The sequence below is a fragment of the Xyrauchen texanus genome, chromosome 27 (assembly GCF_025860055.1).
Source record: "Xyrauchen texanus isolate HMW12.3.18 chromosome 27, RBS_HiC_50CHRs, whole genome shotgun sequence".
In the NCBI taxonomy this organism is placed as follows: domain Eukaryota; kingdom Metazoa; phylum Chordata; class Actinopteri; order Cypriniformes; family Catostomidae; genus Xyrauchen; species Xyrauchen texanus.
This window is the reverse complement of record NC_068302.1, coordinates 22,128,146-22,148,774: the sequence shown is the minus strand read 5'-3', so window position 1 is coordinate 22,148,774 and position 20,629 is coordinate 22,128,146. Positions and strand designations below refer to the sequence as shown.

At 39.1% G+C, this 20,629-nt stretch overlaps 1 protein-coding gene across 2 annotated transcripts in view; it reads right to left on the bottom strand.

Moving 5' to 3' along the window:
• Window positions 1-1,815: 1,815 nt before the first annotated feature.
• LOC127620847 (lysine-specific demethylase 5B-B) overlaps window positions 1,816-20,629 on the bottom strand; it is a 30,830-nt gene continuing 12,016 nt past the window's right edge. For both annotated transcript variants that reach the window (XM_052094112.1, XM_052094113.1), the window contains 20 exons: window positions 18,305-18,463; window positions 18,031-18,150; window positions 17,715-17,873; window positions 17,276-17,457; window positions 16,375-16,537; window positions 16,142-16,261; window positions 15,801-15,995; window positions 15,362-15,543; window positions 13,292-13,416; window positions 12,533-12,683; window positions 12,110-12,224; window positions 11,287-11,657; window positions 10,417-10,555; window positions 10,083-10,262; window positions 9,245-9,403; window positions 8,680-9,153; window positions 7,456-7,543; window positions 7,143-7,315; window positions 3,130-3,369; window positions 1,816-2,735 (listed from right to left, as the gene is read on the bottom strand). In XM_052094112.1, the coding sequence (XP_051950072.1) occupies window positions 2,601-2,735; window positions 3,130-3,369; window positions 7,143-7,315; window positions 7,456-7,543; window positions 8,680-9,153; window positions 9,245-9,403; window positions 10,083-10,262; window positions 10,417-10,555; window positions 11,287-11,657; window positions 12,110-12,224; window positions 12,533-12,683; window positions 13,292-13,416; window positions 15,362-15,543; window positions 15,801-15,995; window positions 16,142-16,261; window positions 16,375-16,537; window positions 17,276-17,457; window positions 17,715-17,873; window positions 18,031-18,150; window positions 18,305-18,463 (3,630 nt within the window). In that variant the 3' untranslated portion in view covers window positions 1,816-2,600. The remainder of the gene's footprint in view (window positions 2,736-3,129; window positions 3,370-7,142; window positions 7,316-7,455; window positions 7,544-8,679; window positions 9,154-9,244; window positions 9,404-10,082; window positions 10,263-10,416; window positions 10,556-11,286; window positions 11,658-12,109; window positions 12,225-12,532; window positions 12,684-13,291; window positions 13,417-15,361; window positions 15,544-15,800; window positions 15,996-16,141; window positions 16,262-16,374; window positions 16,538-17,275; window positions 17,458-17,714; window positions 17,874-18,030; window positions 18,151-18,304; window positions 18,464-20,629) is intronic.

Below are 20,629 nucleotides of genomic sequence, written 5' to 3'. Positions count from 1 at the left end.
TTTTAGAAGAATATTTCAGCTCTATAGGTTCTTAACAACATTTTGAAGCTCTAAAAAGCACATAAATACAGCATAAAAGTAATTAAAAAAAATATTTGTGGGTTAACTATCCAGTGGCAGATCTAAGGGGTGGCCAGGGGTGGCTGTGGTTACAATGGACCGAAGTCTGGCCACCCAATTGGCCACCCCAATTGCAATTGCTTTTTATTCATTTTTTTGGTTATTTTTTAGCACAATTTAGTTATTTATATGTGAAATCATCTCTGTACAAATGTACAAACTAAACTTAACATGTGCGCACACAAAGGTCGCCGCATCTCTCCATCCCGGTTGTCATTGTATCACTCAACCCCCCATATAAAGCATTTCTGTGCCACCACTGACAGATCGCTTGCCCCTGCCAAAAGCTGCTTGCTCCGCCCCTGCAACTATCCCTTTAAGGCTAACTTCCACACATTTTGAAAAGTAACTTGCACTACTTTTACCCTTTGTTATGAAGCCCTACTCCAGAGCAGGTGTCAAAGGAATGCAGTGCAAATTACTGCATGCCTTTGTGTATAGCTAACCCGGGATAAAGAAATAAGTGTGTGAATCATGGAACAAGATAACCCAGGATTATGCTACATTAACCATAATCTTAATCCATAACACCATGAACTTGAATAACAGTTGTACTATTCTAGTAGAAATTTGGTACGATAGCAGTACTTGCATTGTTTTCTCCCTTGGATTGCTTGTATTATTCTCATTTAGTCAGTCACTTTAGTTAAATGAAAAAAATTGAAAACCAATGTCAAAGGCATGGTTCACCCAAAATCAAAAATTCTCATCATAATCACTCTGATGCCATTTCAGAAGTTTATGACATTCTTCTGCTGAACACAAAGATTTTTAGAACAATATCTCAGCTCTGTAGGTATTCACAATGCAAGTAAATGATGAACAAAACTTTGAAGCTCCAAAAAGCACATAAAATTAATCCATTCGACTCCAGCAGTAAAATTGATGTCTTGAGAAACAGATCAACATTTAAGTCCTTTTTCATTGAACATCTTGACATTAGCTGTCTCTAGGCACACTTCCAAGTGCTTGACGCATGTGCAGGGCACTAGATGGCACTATAGGATGTGTAATCAAGCTTGAAATAATGATCAGTAAGTTGACTGCCAATGATTGGTCTGTTATTACCCAAACACTCTTATTACAGGCCTCACTGCATGTGCAATTAGACCTCTGCAAATTACCCAGAATGCAGCAGCATGTCTTTAATGAACCAAAGAGAGCACAGGTTACACCACTCCTTGTCTCTCTGGTTGATGTACGTATCAAATTCAAGGCTCTGATGCTGGCATACAGAACAGTCACTGGGTCTGCTTCAACATACCTAAAATCATTTCTGCAGAGCTACACGCCCACTAGAAGTCTGCGGTCGGCTAAGGAACATCGCCTTGTTGTACCAACACAAAGAGGCACCAAAACACTTTCTCGGACCTTCAGCTTGTTACAAAGCCACACACATCTGGAATCAGGAGTAAATATTGAGAGGATTTTTCATTTTGTGTGAACCATTCCTTTAAAAAGGACCTTTAAGTGTGATAGTGACACATAAAAATATTAAAATCCGAAAAGAAAAAACAACTGGTAGCAGAGTAGTTCAAATTCAGTTCAAGGTTTGTACTTGCAAAGCTGTTTTGCCTGAGAAAGATTTGATTGAGGTTGTGCCTAAGAGAAATAATGAGCACTGATAAAGCATTTTACTTGCGATCAATAAATCAGGAAGGAAAAAGGGACTATTTCTGATATTAGAACAAAGAGTTTTATTTCACACTATAAATTGGGACATTTTTTAACAAGCTATTCAAACCTCAAATCCTAGTACCTCAAAACCCCCCTCCCCCCCAAAAAAACGGATTGAGCAGGTTTTGTGGCAGTTCATTACACTCTTTCTTTTGGCTACAAATCTGACATCTGTCCATTACATATCCTGAATATCTTACCATAATCTCTAAAAGCACCAACACAACTGAAACTGCCACCAAGCTCCTGAAACTAACAAACAACATTATTGCTCAGATAAATAAAACTAGTCTACAAAAGGAATAAAACAACACAATGGTGAGAATCCCAGATGCCGGTGTACTGAAACGGCAGGTTACCAAAAATAATTTCTCTGTATTTATCTATCATTTATTGTTTTTGGTGAAAACGGTTTGTTTGTTTGTTTGTCCTGTGTTGCGGTGTTTCTGGCTGTGCATGCAGAAGAGACAATCCTTGCTGTGTTAAATAAGTGTCTATCCTCCACACCAGAAAACAACACAAACACAAAACCATGCACCGCTATATTCATTCAGCATTTAGCATATTTAGTATTGTTTCAGACCATCACAAACAGTTAAGACTTGAGGAAAAAAGCTGTAAAAATACAAAAGTGACCAAACGGTATAATTTCAAGATGTAGAGTCCAACAAAGAGAGTAAAATAGCACCATTGTTTATGGTCAGAGGTCATAGGTTTGGGAATAGGGGAGGGTCAGTTGCACAGCCAGGAGAGGGGATGGAGGAGGAAGTGGTGTAAGAGTGGTTGCCATCCTTTCTGTCATCTCACTTCCGACGGCCTGCGTTGGTTGTGTTGCACGTTACGCACATGTAATCCTCCTCAGCTGCAAGTTCTGCTGATACCCCCACACACATCATGTGAAACCAGCGGTTACAACAGTCACATTGTACCCAGTACACCTGCAACAGAAAGAGAACAGTCAACTCACTCACTCACAGGGTCAAGGTTTGTCTGGTTAACCAGACATCTAACGGGCAGCTTTCCCCAGGTATTAAACTGCCCTACAAAGCCAAAATGCTGTAACTACAACAACAGTGAACCTAAAAAAAATTGGCTTCAAAGTTCTTTTTGTTGTCCAGCAAAAGGTGGATTATAAAATAGTCACATTGCGTTTTATCTGATTCTGTGCATAGTTGAGACAAGCGCATCCGTCACAGGACTGATCATAATCTAAGAGAAACCATTGCTGTTATAACTCAGTTTTAACTCAGTTTTAACTAAATGTGTAGTTACTGCTTTTTGTCTTTGCAGGGTAGTACAAACCACCTTGATTCACAGACTGATTTCCTTTACCTCTTCTCCCTCAGGCTGGAGACAACTTTCTGCTGGACAGAGGGTCATTTCTTCCTCGGAGTCTTCTGACTGAGAAACGTCCGAGGCGGAAACTGAAGCTGCTTTCCTCTCTCTCCTCTTCTCTGTGCTCATCCTCTGCTTCTTGCTTTTCGGCTTTATCCCTCTGTCCCTGATCTCTGTGTACTCTCTGTTCATTCGCCGCTTTGCTTTCTTTTCTGCTGAAGTGATAGTTTTTGTTCTCTGAAGAGAGATGCAAAGAAAAAGATTGCAAAGAATTTCATTAACCAATATGGTATGAGGCTGTGCCACATTGTAAATATCCATAGTTTTCCTGAGCAACCACTGGGCAGTGCCATGATGATTCTAATTGCCTCTTTTCTGTTTCTGGCTCGAAACGAGCTACAAAGATGGAGAACAACAACCATTTAGTGTTATTTGGAGTAAAAATGAATTTCACACTCAACTTGTGCTGTTGTTGGCTGTCATAACTCAAAGTAGTTAATGATGTCAACATAACTAAACTCGGACCATCAAAATCATGTCATCTACATGCTAAGATGAGGGACTGTAAAAAATAAGGTAATCTTGACTCTGTGAAGTATCGGCACTATAGAGCCACATGTTGTTTTGACCATTCCTACTAGGGACCTGGCCGATAATCAGATCTGACATAATCTCCTACCTCATCATTTTTTTAAATTATCAGAATCATTATTTTGTCTGATCTCATTGCCAATTAAATAACTAAATTTTAAAATGTGCTTCGTTGGCTCTGATGCCACTGCATCTCTCTGAAAGGTTACTGCTTGTAGTCTGGCTCAATGTCCCGCCCACAGTATTATCAGATTATATGTCACGAGTAAATGGCCAGTTAACACTGTACTCCATATTCGTGGAGGAGATATGGGAAAGAGGAGAGAAAAGAGAAAGATGCATCACTGAGAGGACAAGCTGTTTTTAAAGTTATGAATGTAGATACTGGCGTTGCAATAAACATCACAATCATTATAATCCATTTCTATGATAACAACACCCAGTTTAAATTTTCAGGGGGTCTAAGAGTACTCCACTGAAAATAGGCCCTTTCCCACTGGCAGTAGTAAAACTCATTTTAGGTACTTCCCCCACGGGTCTAGTAATTTGTCGCTTTCACACCTAAGGAACTACAGTTTCTCTGAGCTGTTTTTGAGGGATTTTTAGCCTCTACTCTGGAGTAGATACTTTTGGGGGCATATTGTGACTGTGGGAGGTGCTGCAGCCTGTAATTGGCCAAAAACCTATGACGCACAAAACATTGGATAGGAGAAAAGTCCACCGCTACCATTAGTAAACAACTAGCCGCTAGCATGCTACTCATATCATTTTACAATTCCCTTAACATAAATAAAATAAAACAAAAGTATTGAAAGAGGATCACCCGTTTCACATGTGTGTGTATAACTTCATCAGGAGACACTGAGTTTTCATCTCATCTGTACTGTTTGTACTGCGTGACTACTGCAGAAGTAGATATGGCGCTACTATACCCATTTACAAGGTGCATGGATAGAAACAACAGGAATCCAGCAACACTTGCAGTGAAAACTTTTATTAGACTTAAAATGAATGACAATAACCAATGCGTTTCAGCACGTAGGCCTTCATCAGTTTTTCATTTTAAGTCTAATAAAGGTTTTCACTACATGTACTGTGTAACTATACAGAAAATAACGTGATTTCGGAGCATGTGGTAACTTGAATCGAAATGTCTAAGTCAATGAGCGAGTATTTCAGTACAGTCATTTATGTTGAGTCAAAAGCCTTTATGGTAAAAGATTGTGTTCATAAATAAGTTTATAGTGCTTTCAACATGTTGTCTACTAAATTCTGTAGTCTGACCGCTTGTCTCATCTCTAACTATGGCTGCAGCACGCACAGCACTTGCGCACAGTTAAAACTGTAACCTGAAGAAACAGACAGAGTCCGAAAATATGAGGATGCTCCCTTCAGGGGGCTGTATAAGGAGGTAGGATGAAATAAGGTGCTTTTTAGGTGCTTTTTAAATTGTTCAGGAACCAGTTTCCTTTTGAGTTCCATTCATCCAAAAACACTGTTATTTAAACCATCACCTGACTAGGCAGCTCCCTATGTTTTTGGATGCAGATACAAAGTTCATGTAAAACAGCCCTAACATAAGTGTAACTCCGGCAACCTCCATCAGTGTTGTTGATATTGAATTCTGCATTCAAACCATGTCATAAGAAAAATGGTTGATACTAGATGAAGTCACTATTGTGGTAACTATGTGAATGAAACAGGGGAAAAGTCTCCTTGGGTGTTCCGTTCCTCATACGAGTTCTCATCTAGAAAGTTACTAAAGGAAAAGTTCCAGGACTGTAGGTGGGAAAGGGCCTAATGCCTGAACTTATGTTTGGTTGTTGCAGACTAGCAGGAAAAAAAAAAAAAGAATTGGTAAGCGACTTTTCAGGAACCCCCATTTAATAAAGGGCAAAAGTGATAAGGGGTTTACGGGTTAAATATTAATTGTTACCATACTACGAACGTTAGCCATCTCTAGTTGCATTAGCGCATACGTTACACAAAAATATCACTGCATAAACAAACTCAATGAATGTTAGCGCTATCTTTTACTGCAATGGAGTGCATTATGCGGGGCCTCGGGAAGCAGAGATGAGTACTGATTAAACAGAGTACTCGCCCGTATGAGTTGAGATGATGATGGCATTAATAGTAGTAGCTAGCTAACCAACACTGGCCCTTTTTGCACTTGATTAAACGGGCTAGCCACAAGCTACATGAAGAGTGTCAACACCATTAATGCTGAGTCTTGTCTGTTTATATCTGTTTGTATGTTTATACATAACATTCATAGAATTGAACCCAACTTACACAGAAATACTTTTACAGGAAAAAAAAAACATTTGGGGAGCTGTTTAGTTAAATATTTTTATATATTTCAAGTTTCAGTTCAAAAGAAATGCTGCTCCCTCCTCTTTATTTTTGAAAAAATAATGTTGATATGTTGTTTTCCAGTATTTTTCAAAAATAATATTGAAATGTTCTGTTTTATAAATAGTATATCTGTTTTAAATAGTAAACAGGCAAATCGTGGAACACTTCTGCGTTCAGGAAAAAGATGGATAGACACAAGCAAGTGTAAAACGCATTGTGGAACCCCTCAAAATGCCCTTCAGAATACATTCGCTATATAGCAAGACCTCAAATGCCTTTTTGCTAATATGAAACTGTTAATATATTATACAAATAATAAAAGACAAAAAAATTCAAAACCTTACTTAAGCCAGGGTCAGAAATTAACTTTTTTATTATTGGCAATATTTGCCCCGGGACCTGATATTCAGTGGCATTTTTTTCCTTTGAGCATTTTTAAAAATCCACTGTGTCGCCCTTTTATGTAAAATACTTGAATTTAGTCAGTTCATTAATATAAATTCCAAAAACATTCAGTAAAGTTGTTACCTATAAATTTAAATAATATTTTGTGATTTTATGAGTTAGGCTTTGGATAAAATATTAGAAATAATTTGAGATATTTATAGGGAATTCATAATGAAGGTATTTTTTGCCACTACATTTTTAATTTCAAGTTAATTTTTGAAGTAATTGATAACACATTTTAATGTCACAATAGTTAAGGTTGCATGTAGCATCCTCATATTTAAATGCTCCTCTAAACACCTCCCACAGTGGTGTGGCCGAAGTCTAAATGTTTGCAAACAGTATACCAGTGCTCGGCTGTTTAGAACTTCTTTTTACCCCTAAACGAAGAACATCTCTAAGTATATCGGGACCTTATGTCATACTTAGTGCTTTTTACTTGGCCTATGGGTGCTGTGCAGTGATATAAACAGTACCGGTACTCAAGTAAAGCCAAGTTGTTTTGCACAATAGCATTCAATTTAATGTCCTGCACATCTCTTTGGATGAACAAGAGTCTACTAAATAGCAAGTATCAAAATAATGTATGCATTCTCACACTCAACACTCTTTACCTCTCTCTGTGGTGAGGAGTGATTCTGAGTGAGGTAGGGTGTGTGTTCTGTTTGAGGAGTTTTTATGGTCGGGGGGCCGGAGAGTAGGAGTCTATAGAGCTGTTGAGTCTCGGGGAGAGAGACCTGTAGAAGCAAACCCTCTACCATCAGTTCCTCCAATTCCGCACTTAGACCTGAAACACATACACATTCATTTTATAACGTGAACTCTCTCTCTCGTCTGTACTGTTGCTCTAATGATTGGTCTCCTCAATGAGATTAATGAGAATATGAAAATACTCTTGAGTGTTCAGAATTTTAGAAGGATACAGACCCTGAAGGGGAATGCAGCGCTGCTCTGTATAAAACACAGACTGTTCTTGCCCAGAAACACTCCAGTCCTGACACCGAGTTGGAGACATCTGCTAGAACAGAGCAATAATGACAATTGATGGCTAGTAAACAAAACTGATACACAGTCAACAACACAAAAGGCAAAAAAGAAAGAAAGAAAAGGTCACATATAAATCATAAATGTTACAGAAGCCTGGCTGCACAGGTTCAAGATGCTTGGTCTGCATTTAAATCGATAGCAAATGTTTTCCCCACATTAAAAAAGACTTGCAAGCCATGTGTCTTACAATGTCTTCCTATAATTGTGACCAGAGTACTGTGAAAGACTAGTTTTGTGAATACAGTATTCTCACCGACACCTTCTGAATAAACAATTCTTCTTGTTTATATATATATATTAGTCAGCAACAGTCAGTGTTTTCATTCACTCACTACATGATCGCTTGGAGAACTACTACACTACTAAAGCTAGGAAATGGCTTTAAACAGCTTTAACTAACAACTTAATCATTAAAGCTCACAGCTGAGAGACACTACAGACTGATTAATTACACAAACTTAAGGTTGATTATCAGTTACTGGAATTTCCACATTGGAGAGGACATACTGTTCAAAGTGACGGAGGAGATTGCGGTTTCTATAATGGTTGACTCTTGTGCACCAGCTACCACGAAATAGGAAGGAATACACCCAGTCAGATGGCTATTTCTCCACAGAAAATAGGACGCATTTGACCAAAATGACATTATCTTCAAAACATCATCTCTGCTTGGGAGTAGAAACAAGTGATCGCAAACTCGCAAACTCTCACTCTCTCACTCTCTCTAATAATTTGTGAGAAAAGTCCAATCCATGATACTAATTCTAACCTGATGTTTTTGAGACACATCATTTGGTTTGAACCAACAACAGCAGATTCTGATTCGTCGCGTAAGAAAGTAGTTCCATGCACAAATGCGTTTATGACCGTACTCCGTTTTTCCTCATTTTTAAAACATTTACTTGTTCATTGAACTGTTTTATATAAGCAATATCCCAATCATGCAATATGGCCCTAAATCAGCACTGCTGTGATTACTTACAGCACTCAGCCTGCAGCCTCGTGCCTGCACCGAATCACAGCAGTGCTGATGATGCAGGCCCATATCGCACTATTGCTCGTGTGAGTTAGCTTAAATATTGCCTGTGCAATCTAAAGTCTGACCTTCCTATTGTGTCCAGTGGTCCAATGGCTCTGTGTAGGTAAAGCTCCGCTGCAATCCTGAGAGTTCAGCGAGAGATCATAGGAGTCTATAACCTCTCGTGCTCGTCGCTGCCAACTGACAGTGCGTTCGATCATGTAACGTAGGGCATCGCCCTCTGGGAGGCGCACATGAATCCGCTGCAGGGATGCCAGAAGGGACAGGATCTTGTCTAAAGGGGGCTTCGTCGACCGTAGACATGACGGACACAGCCAGGCTTTGCTGTCTCGGCGATTCGTGGAGTCACGCACACACACGCTGTGGAAAGCGTCTCGACATAGCTCACACTGCAGCATGGCACCCATAGGTGGCTTCTGACACACACACACTTTAAGAGCACCGCAGTCCGCTGCAGGTAAGAGCTTTGATTCATTAGCTGCACGAAGAGAGCATAGCGACTCCAACTCCTTCAAACGAACTTCAGCCAGAGTAAACATCTGAGAGAGAGAGAGGGAGAGAGAAAATGAATGAATCAGAAATAGTACCATTTTTGGAACATTTCTGGAATGTTCAGTATTTTGAACTTACAGCAGATGCAGAGTCTTTGCTGTCTGAAAGTGCTCGCTCTACGTCACTCATACTGTCCAGCTTCACAAGCTTCTTCTTCCCTGATGACACACACTCTCCTTTAACCTTCCTCATCTTCTTCTTTGAAGAGCTGCTCACTTCCCACCGGGGACATAACACCTGCACAGGTGATCAAAACTATTAAATCACCCTGATAGAAACACTTTATATTTAATAACGAATCTAAATAATATCTTTATAGCTTATAAAAGATCAAATGAAATGGGTAAATCCTGTTGGCTGACCCCTTTAAACCACTTAAACTTCTTCACTTTTAAAGTTACATTTGAGTATTTCTGCCATTTAAGAACTAAAACAACTTCCATTTTAAACAGTTAGAAAAATAAATAGGTTATCCAAAAATTTTTACTTTCATCAAAGCTGGTGCCATGTCTGAATTTGCAGAAGTGCACATGAGATTTGAGAGCTTCAGCAGAGGGGAGGTTTATCAGTGAATTAAACAATTCTGTGTGTTCCTCACACAAAGCTATCGGGTGGCTTCAGAAGATTTAAAAAACTGCACAAGTCACATGGACTACGTTAATGGTGCCTTTTTAGTGCTTTTTGTCATTTTGTGAGCTTGAGGGCCAGTCTGAACTTCTTTTGCTTTTCCTAAAAATGGCATTGGGTGTCTGAACTTATTTTTGTAAACATTCTGCCAAATCTTCCTTTGGGTTCCACAGAAGAAAATCAGTCATTTGTTTGGAACAAAATGAGTGAAGGATGATACAATTAAATTTTTTTGTTGAATTATTCCTTTAAAAAAATATATTATTATTATTATTTTATCCATTCTGACCTCCAAAAGAGTGAAAGGGGAGTTTTTGATGAGAAAGGTTTTTGTGGCTGACTCCTTCCAACTCTGCACCTCTGAGACCAGAAACTCAAACTGCTCCAGAGGCTCCAGTTGCACAGGGATAGCATGAGCTCTCAGAACCATATCAGAGATGGAGCCGAGAAGTGGAATCCGAACTCCCACCTGTCATCGCAAACAGAATCACATATTAACATAACCTCACATGTCATTTTTTCCTCTTCTAAGACACCTCATGGACATGCTTTCAACGGTCATATATAGTTAGTACACTTGTAAGCATGCTCTTTACTGAACAGGTTTCTTTAATATACACTACCTGTAGATTGTCAGCTTCCTGAAGCCACTCTTTAGCCATGTTCACTGTGTCCTGTAGTAGAAGGCAGTTTGGCAGGTAGGCTGGTACACCTTCTACCTGAGTCAGTTGGGAACAGAGTGTCTCCAAACTCTCTGGAGGCCTATATACCAACATAATAACAAATGTCATATCACTACAGAATCACACTGTGCTGCCACCTGTAGGTGCTCAACAAACACTGCAGGAATTATACAAGGCTCATTCAAGGGCTACTTAGCATTTAATTATCTTTAGGCCTAAACTGATGCAAATCCTCAGCTGTTTTTGTGTACATGTACATTCTTTCTTTAAAATATTTTTTTGTATCTACTGCAATGACATTCATACTGTACATATTTAAGTGTGGTTTAACTGTCCAAATACTACTTGCTGCTACTGTATATGGACATGTATATATACACTGGAACACTGTGATCCTAATAAAGTTCCCGACGTGTTCTTCTACTGTTGTAGCCCATCCGCCTCAAGGTTCGACGTGTTGGGCATTCTGAGATGCTATTCTGCTCACTACATTTGTACAGAGTGGTTTTCTGAGTATCCATAGCCTTTCTGTCAGCTTGAACCAGTCAGGCCATTCTCCGTTGACCTCTCTCATCAACAAGGCATTTCTGTCCACAGAACTGCCACTCCCAGGATATTTTTGGCACTATTCAGAGTAATATCTAGAGACTGTTGTTCATGAAAATCTGAAGAATAATCATCTGCATGATTTTATACATTGCACTGCTGCCCCACGATTGGCTGATTAGATAATCACACAAATAAGTAGGTGTACAGATGTTCCTAATAAAGTGCTCATCGAGTGTATGTGTACATCTGTGCTGCCCCCACCTGGCCTTGAGCAGTGACTGCGCTTTCTCCTCCAACTCCTCTGAGATCGTGAGCAGTTCCTGCAGGCGAGCCATTGTGCGTTCGGTGGAGGGATGTGGTGTTAGTCCGACCCCTCGATCGATCAGCCGGCGCATGTTGTCCAGAGAGAGGCCGCAGGGGTTTGTCACTATATCCTCTGCCTGCCGAACTCCCGCCAGCCACCGCGCCTGCTCCAAATGATCCCGTAATTGTGGCAACTCCGGAAGAAACACGTCAAACTGAGAGCCCTCCTCCAGCAAGGACTCGATCTCACAAACAGAATCTGCACTCACTTCATCAGAGAGAAGCTTCTCACAGTGCTGCTGGAAATCCTCAATGCTATTCAGCATCTCCTGAAAGAGAGAGAGAGAGAGAGAGAGAGAGAGGGAGAGAGGGAGAGAGAGAAATTGATTTAGTTAATAGCTTCTATTGTACAAGCTAAATTAGCCAGAGGCATTCAGAGATAATCAGTGCCTCAAATTCTGACATCAGTTACTCACTCTTATGTTGTTCTAAACCTGTGTGACTTACTTTCTTCCATAGACCACAAAAGGAAATTTTAATCAGAATTAAAATAAAAAAAAAACAAATTCAATACAATAAAAGTGAATGGTGGCTGAGGCTGTTCACATCCTTTTGTGTTTCAAGAAATAAAGAAATTAAAATGGGTTTGGAACAACATGAGAGCGAGTACAAAATGACAGAATTTTTGCTTTTCAACTTTAGTAAAGAAAACTGCCTGTGCTGTGGTGCATCTTGCATGTGTGTGCGTGTGAGTGTGTGTGTGTGCATGTGCGGAAGTCACCTTCAGAAGTGGTGCCTGTGTTAAGCTACAGGGCAGGTTATAAAGCTGCCGGACGAATGATCTCATTTCCTCTACAGAGAGCTGATTTAGAGATTTTCCCCCGCCTGTGCGGTACCTGCAGACAGACAATGACATACAGACATAAATACATATGCATATATGCATACACAAAATTAATATGCCAAATATGTTTTGGCCAAACCACAGCACTGTTTGCAGAAAGATGAAGCCACCCACAAAATTCCCCTTAAATGGAAATAAACACACGTATGTGCTTTAAAGTCTACGTGAGTTTAAGTATTTGTATTGCATAAGTGTGTGCGGCTATGACACATGTAAGTGTGTGTGTATCACTTTAGCATGTGGGAGTGTGTATTTGGGAGTTTGTATCACAGTATTCTGTGTGCGAGTGCGTCTCTGTACCTGGTCTGCCTCTTGCCGTTTAGCAGTTGCTGGGCAACAGACGAACATTTCTCAGCATCTTGAGTGACCAGCCTGAGCTGACGTAACAGATCATTCTCTGGAAACGACTTCTCATCTGACTCCTCCAGAAGGGAGCGAAAAACTGTGACATCTACAGCGCAAGAGAGAGAGGGTTAGAAAAAGAGACCAGGAGCAAATGTGAAACTTATACTGAAGACAACATGACTCTTCTACTTCCATGTTATAACATTTCTGGCTGAAATAGAATGTTCTCAGGGAATAAAGTAGGTTGGGACTATATTTTAATCATCGGGTTTTGTTTGGATCTGGAAATTCCATGTAGTTTACCTTGGTTACGTCGGTAAAAAGTATATTCTTTTGAAAGGGTATGAAAATCAATTTGTCTGTAGAATAATTTGCAGATGATTTGTGCAGTAAGACAAAGGACTTTTATTAAGAAAGTCAACACTGTTCAATTAGGAGGAACATCAGAACACTAAGAGGAATTATCATCAAAGTTCTTACAATTGGTGTCCAAAACAATATGTGATGCAAATAGATTCTCACTTAGCAAAAACACTCAAACTCACTGGTACTCCGATCTTTCTTTGTATACTTAAGCCATGCTATATCCATCTGTTGGCTAGACCAAGGAAGTCAAGACTAACAGGAACTTCTGTGTACCTCAGCTTATGTGTTTTGATGAAGGGTTGAAAAAGTAATTGTGTTACTTCTGGGTGTGTTCAGAATGAAACTTACTGCGTTTCTTGTCTAGCTTGGCCTCCATAACCTCAGTCACCCTTGATGCCCACTCATCATAAGACTCTGCCCTCTGACTCACAGCATTCATCATGGGGTAAAGGTCATCCAGTGTGAACCGGTAACTGTGTGGTTGAGTATTAAATTGATTGAAACCAGAAATCCTCTAGGTAAAACTTTACCAGATTTAATTCTAATCTGAAAGACTAAACACTTGTGATTTAATTTAACCAACCAAAAACATTTCTTTAAAAGGAATATTCTGGGTTCAATACAAGTTGAACTCAGTCAACAGCATTTGTGGCATAATGTTAAAAAAAAAAGCTAAATCAAAGTTACAGTGAGGCACTTACAATGGAATGTTATGTGTTTGAGCTGTATAATTGTTTAAATCGTAGTTTTTAACAGTCGTTTTAAGGTTTTAGTTTTAATGTAATTACGTTGAGATTTGTTCTATAATTTTACACAGAACAAAGTCATTTATATAGCACAGTTTATACAACAGCCATTGACCAATGTGCTTTAGAAAATCTGAAAATCTATAAACACATGATTCAACAATCTAAAAACAAAAGTAAGGAGACATAGAAAGAATAAAACAAAACCCTCATTAGACAACATTAAAAGCCAGAGAGAAAAGTGCGTTTTTAGTAGCGATTTAAAAATCTGTAGTGTCAGTGTGGATCTGATGTGCAGGGGCAAGCTGTTCAAAAGTTTGGGACCAGCGTTAGCAAATGCACTTTCACCCCTTTGCTTTAATCTAGAACTGGGTTGAGTAAGAAGTCTTTGTGTCCCTGATCTAAGAGCTGTAGAGGGGTTATAGGAACACAGTAAATCAGAGAGATAAGCAAGGGCTAATTTGTTCAGAGATTTATAAACAAATAAGAGATTTTAAAAATCAACTCTGAAATGAACCAGTAACCAGTGAAGTGAGGCTAAAATGGGCGTAATGTGTTCACATTTTTGAAGACCCATCTGGAGTCTAGCTGCTGCATTCTGTACCATTTGGAGACGGACTCACCTCAATCCGGGTGGCCAAGGACAAGTCTCAGTTGCCTCCACTTCTGAGACCATCAATCCGCACATTTTATCACGTGGCTCATGGTGCATGACACCACGGACACTCAGCATGTGGAGGCTCATGCTATTCTCCGCAATCCACGAACAACTTACCACATGCCCCATTGAGAGAGAGAAACAGAAGTTAGCCCATGTGACTCTACCCTCCCTAGCAATCAGGCCAATTTGGTTGCTTAGGAGACCTGGCTTGAGACACTCAGCACACCCTGGATTCAAACACGTGACTCCAGGGGTGGTAGTCAGTGTCAATACTCGCTGAGCTACCCAGGCCCCCCTGGTAAATTCATTTTTACTTAATCGCATATGATAACACGTTAATTCCGACAGCTCTAACTATAATGTTTACGGATTGGCCCCATTTACTTCCATTGTAAGTGCCTCAATGTAATCCAATTTTTTTTAAAGAAACGAAAGAAAAAAGAGAAAGATTCAAGTCAAAATGAATATTTGTGGTAATCAACATTATGCCAAAATTGCTGTCGATTGAGCTTGTTGTATAAACCAGAATATTCCTTTAACCCTCTGGGGTCTGAGGGTGTTTTGGGCCCTGGAGAAGTTGACATTTGTGCTTTTTTTCAGTTGCTTAAAAACATATTAATGGCTAAAGTCTGATAACACTGTATTCAGCACAAACTGGGCTACAATAATATGTGAGCAACATGTATGTACAGGTTTGTATTTTTGAGAAAATAACATTTATGCATGGTTTTTGAAAAAACACAAATTTTAAGTCATCGAAATAAGGCCATATAACACATACCAAACATTTGTCCACAAGCCTTTTGAGAACTAAATCTTGTAGCCTAGAGTTTTTGCTACAAAATGATGTGAAAACCATCCTGATCACTCATTCATACAAACATGTTACTAATCATGAGGATGATTAAAATATATTACAACAAGACCTATCTTGACTGATGTAAAGGGAAAAGATAAGCACAGCCCTTATATAGTGATCAGAGAAGAGTAATGAATGCAGTGAGGACTCACTTGAGTGTGTAGTTGGAAATTGGGCAGGAGCAGAGGTCGTGGGCATGGTGCAGACACACCTGGACTCCTGGTCTACAGGGGCAGGTGAGAGCAGACAGGTAACAGGTAGTGCGACACTTCACACACTGTCTCTCATCATCTGCCAGCAAGTCATATTCAAACAATTCACACTGGGCCACCCCCTACAGACAGAAAAAGACGTTATTAAATATTGAACAACAATAAAAAATGTCTGGTAAAGTCGGGAAAGCTATTTCTTGCATGTAATGAAACTAATGAAAAAGGACTAAGTCAGATATCACGAACATATATAACCTATTAAAATGATCAATTATGAGGGTATATTCATTTTATAATATATATATATATATATATATATATATATATATATATATATATATACATACACAAAAACAAATTTGGGGAATAATTCTCTCACCATCTTTCTGACTTTGTCTCGCAGCTCTCTCTCCTCTCGGATCATGAGCTGCATGTCCTTCTGTACAGCCGATGCCAGAACCACATCCAAGCTGTTGGCCTTCATGGCCATATTACACACCATCTCATCATGAGAGAACACACAGTAACGATGCAGCAAGCGGTAGTGATCCACACATTGACGCCCCAGTGGCATCTGCACACCACATCAAAGCACAACAATGATGAAACGGATATAAATAACATGAGAACATCAATCTACACAAAACCCTGCTCAAGAAAATCAACAATAATATCAGTCAGTTTCATGGCAGAATTCAGGCTGATCCTATAACTGCTCACCCAGTCCACCGTGCAAAAGTTCACAGCCTCTGCAAAGTTAAAGCCCTGGTTGAAGCCGCTGTGATAGGCTCGTGGAAAAGTGATAACAAATTCTCCTGCACACTGATTGGTTCTGTAAATCTGATGGAACAGAACAGAATAAGTTGGTACATTAACATAGATGAGGAGCATGTGTGTGTTACTCACACACTCTACATGAGAGAGAGACATGTGATTATGTCAGAGTAACTCACAGGTACTCCATGGGCCATGAGTGTATTAGGATTCATGATTGTGACGAGCTGGTGTAGAAGGTCTGGCTGAGACTCAAACAGTTCTGGGGCCAGTTTCTTCATGACTGCTTCCAACTGCTCAGCAGCAAATCCTGGAGCACCATACCATGTCTTAGGTTCACCCCTAACAAACATACACAAATACATAATTAGGGTTGTCACCAAATGACTTCCCATTTAAAGGGATTTTTCACCCAAAAATAATTTACTCATCCTCACGCCATCCCAGATGTGTATGATTTTCTTTCTTCTGCAGAACACAAAGATTTTTTTAATAGTTAATGGTGACCAGACATCTGAAGCTCCAAAAATCACATAAAGGCAGCATGAAAGTAATCCATATGAATCCAGTGGTTTAAGACAAAAAAAAAAGATTGATCTGTTTCTTACCCACACCTATCATATCGCTTCTGAAGACATAGATTTAACCACTGGAGTCGTATGGATTACATTTATGTGGTCTTTATGTGATTTTTGGAGCTTTAAAAGGCCTGGTCACCATTCACTTGCATTGGCCAACAGAGCTGAGATGTTCTTCTAAAAATCCTTGTTTGTGCTCTGCAGAAGAAAGAAAGTCTTTCTTCTGCAGAAGAAGGTGAGTAAATGAGAGAATTTTCATTTTTGGGTGAACAATCCCTTTAACCATATTAGTCTCACACTTCACAATGGAAAACATCACATCCTACCCTGCATTATTTTCTGTATCATTCAGAAATACACACATTAGGGAAGTAACATGTTTTACAAATGCCATTTCAAGTCATCTTTAAGCATTCTAAGGTGTTTATTTTCTGTTATCATGTATTATAGTGCGTATATTATAATCTGTACACATATTTGAGCATTATGAATGGATTATTACCAGTGCAGGTAGTTGATGGAATAGCTCCAGTGGTCCTCAATGTGCCAGCAGAAAGAGGAGAAGCACATGCCCACGTAGAGCCACGGCAGGGTCATGCCACAGATATCTGCTGTGACGTGGGTGAGTACTGATGGTGTCATCATGGCCATCTTATTCAGGTTCCACCCACAATTAAGGTATTTCTACAACAGCCAAACACAGCACAGACTAATTCCATCAATCATGGAATCAGGAGAACTGAATTCAGTTCACAATGGAGCCTGCACAATCAATTTCCTTTCAACTCACCCAGTGCTGGTGCAAAAATAAATATATTTTGTAAATGTGCAAATGTTGGTATTTCAAAGGGAGGAAGTACTGTTTATGTGTTTGGAAACTGAATGAATATATGCTAGAAGTAAGAAGTAATCTATAAAAAGTCCTGAGATTTCAGATGTACCTCATCATGTGGCGCGACCTTAAACTTTCCACCCTTGATTGGAAATCCACTTCCAAATTCTTTCGAGGCAATGTCAGCACCATATTCCACTGTCACATCCTCTTCAATGGTGCCAACCAAACGCCAAAACTCTTTTTCTACCAATTCGGTGGGCACCATCTGAAATACACACAGGTCCAAAGTAACACAAATTTATAGAAAGCACCAAAATGTATATCTGGATACGTTATGGTTACTTTCCTTAATGATAAATCATCTTTGACATTGACTTGCATGAATATAGATTTACAGAGTTTTATATGGATTTTGTACATACATGAACAGGCATGTTGAAATAGTCTGACTTGAAGGAGTCAGCCATGTCCCCAAACGCTTTCAGAGAATAATCCCTGTACGCTTGCTCGAACCCAAATGCCTCCAGAGGTTTACTGCACTCCTGCAGAAACAAATAAATAATGAGTCAAACCCCTGTTCTACTGAATCAAATCCTGGTTTGGCACCAGTACAGAGTCAGTTGCTTCTATTTACTTTAAACATTAAACAAAATCTGTTATTGTTTATTTTGAAAACTACAGATCTGTTCCACTCACCTGAGCCAGACATTTAGGGCACCTCCAATCACCTTTGGGAACATCAGTGAGGGGTGGGATCAAACAGAAGGTGTGGTAGCTGTCATCACAACCATCACATAGCAACATCCTTTCCTCATCGTTCCCCTTCCCACACACTAAACACACGTACAAATCCACCTAAAGAAAGGGAGTATGTTACAATTGAAAGCCATGTAGGGCTGGGCGATGTGCAAGAAATATTTTCACGCTTTTTTTATAAAAAATATTTTGCGATGTCAAATTACATTGTCAACCCCCTGCCCATTATGTAATGTTTTACTTACCTGAGACAAGTAATAAGTAATACAACTAAATAGAATTTTAAAATATATTACAAAACAAAAACAAAACATAAAAATATTAAAACATGCACCAAGCAGAACTGGGTTAACATTCTTCGCTTTGTCTCATAAATTCAAAAGTTCTTGTGTGTGTCTGTGATAAGGAGTCGGAATGGGTTTTCAGTTGTTCACAGTTTTTCCATTCCACAATGCTTTAACCTTGGAAAAGGTGAATATGTTTGTTTTACATACTAAAAACCTGCGTAAGATGAGGTCGCAAAAATGTTTGGCTGTACTTTATGTAATAAGACATCCTTGAATAGCAGTTTTATTCAACAATTGTTTGAGTGTCTGCCTTCCAGGTTAGGTTAATTTATTGAAACATGGAAAACTTACATTTACATTAACATTTATGCATTTGGCAGACGCTTTTTATCCAAAGCGACTTACAGTGCACTTATTGCAGGGACATTCCCCCCGGAGCAACCTGGAGTTAAGTGCCTTGCTCAAGGGCCCAACAGTGGCATCTTGGTGGTGCTGGGGCTTGAACCCCAACCTTCTGGTCAGTAACCCTGAGCCTCAACCACTGAGCCACCACTGCCCCGAACTTAATCCAAAAGATATTTCTAAATTCAAATTACACTTCAAATGAAACTAAAAAGCAATTCAAATAACGAAGTGGTACAAAAATCATACAAAAACATTTCCACAAAGCCAAAAATTTACCGTCTCCAACATCGTCCACCATCCCAATTTGCCGTGACGCAAGTATCAGTCTATGACAACAGGTGGAAAATTCCTATTACTAATAATAATAATAGAAAAATAAATAAATCACCTTTAGAAAAATCCATACAAGCCACATAATTTCTTTCATAAAACGGCTAAGTAAATGTTTGTTTACTTCACAGTCTGCGCATAAACGAATAGAAAACACCAGTTTTCCAGAAGCACTTTTATTTACAGTACTGTTATACAGTATATTTAAGTACTATATAATTACAACAAATATAGTAATAACTAGATACTAATCCAAACCTAACCCTAACCCATATTATGTACATGTAGTTACCTAAATGCTGTTAATACTGCCTTTAGTTAGTTAGTTAAAGTTTATGCCATGCCAGCTTCCATTACTATTTTTATGGTGAAAAACTACTAAAGAGTGCTTTAAAGGGCACCTATTATGGAATTTAGAAAATTACCTTTCATGTAGTGTGTAACATAGATTTAAGTGAACAAAAACATCCTGCAAAGTTTTATATATGAAAGTTCACCGTAAAAAAAGTTATTGTCTCTCAAAAGTAGGAGTCGACTCTTGAGTCAATGAAATGAATCGTTTTTCCAACGAGTCATTTTCCTTTTCATTGTGACGTCAAGACGAAAAATTATCAAATTGGCCGCGCCCACTCATTGCGCGAGCAGACACCAGGGAAAACTTGAAAACATCATGTCGACAACAAGACGCTGTTTTCTGAAGTGCATATCAAAAGTGACCTTTTTTTCACGTCCCAGGGACGAGCATGTGAAGAATCAGTGGCTAGAGTTTATATTTACAACTATACCACACAAGTATAGCCCGAACCTTGTGCTGTGTTCACGTCATTTTAATGACGATTGCTTTACGAACATGAATGCTTTCAAGTGTGGATTCGCGAGCCGGTTGATACTGAAGGAAGGTTCAGTACCAAGTTTATTTGGATCAGCTTCCTCCTCCGAATCACAACCTGTAAGTATTATTAATAATTGTTGCTTTTATGTGTTTTTTAGCATGCTTAATAAGTATTTGTGTGTGTTGTGTAAGTTACGCTCAGCGCAGCTTCTAGGTCTCCAATGTCAATTTTTTTGAAATATGTGAAATGTTTGTCGATGTTATTGGAGTTGTCATAAAGAACAGAGCAATAACTTGTAGTAATGCAGTGCTTTACCAATATGTTTATGCATTGGGCTAACGCAAACAATAACTGATTGGGTGTTTACCACCGAACTTTGGGCTATGATCGCTAACATAAATCAACTCAAA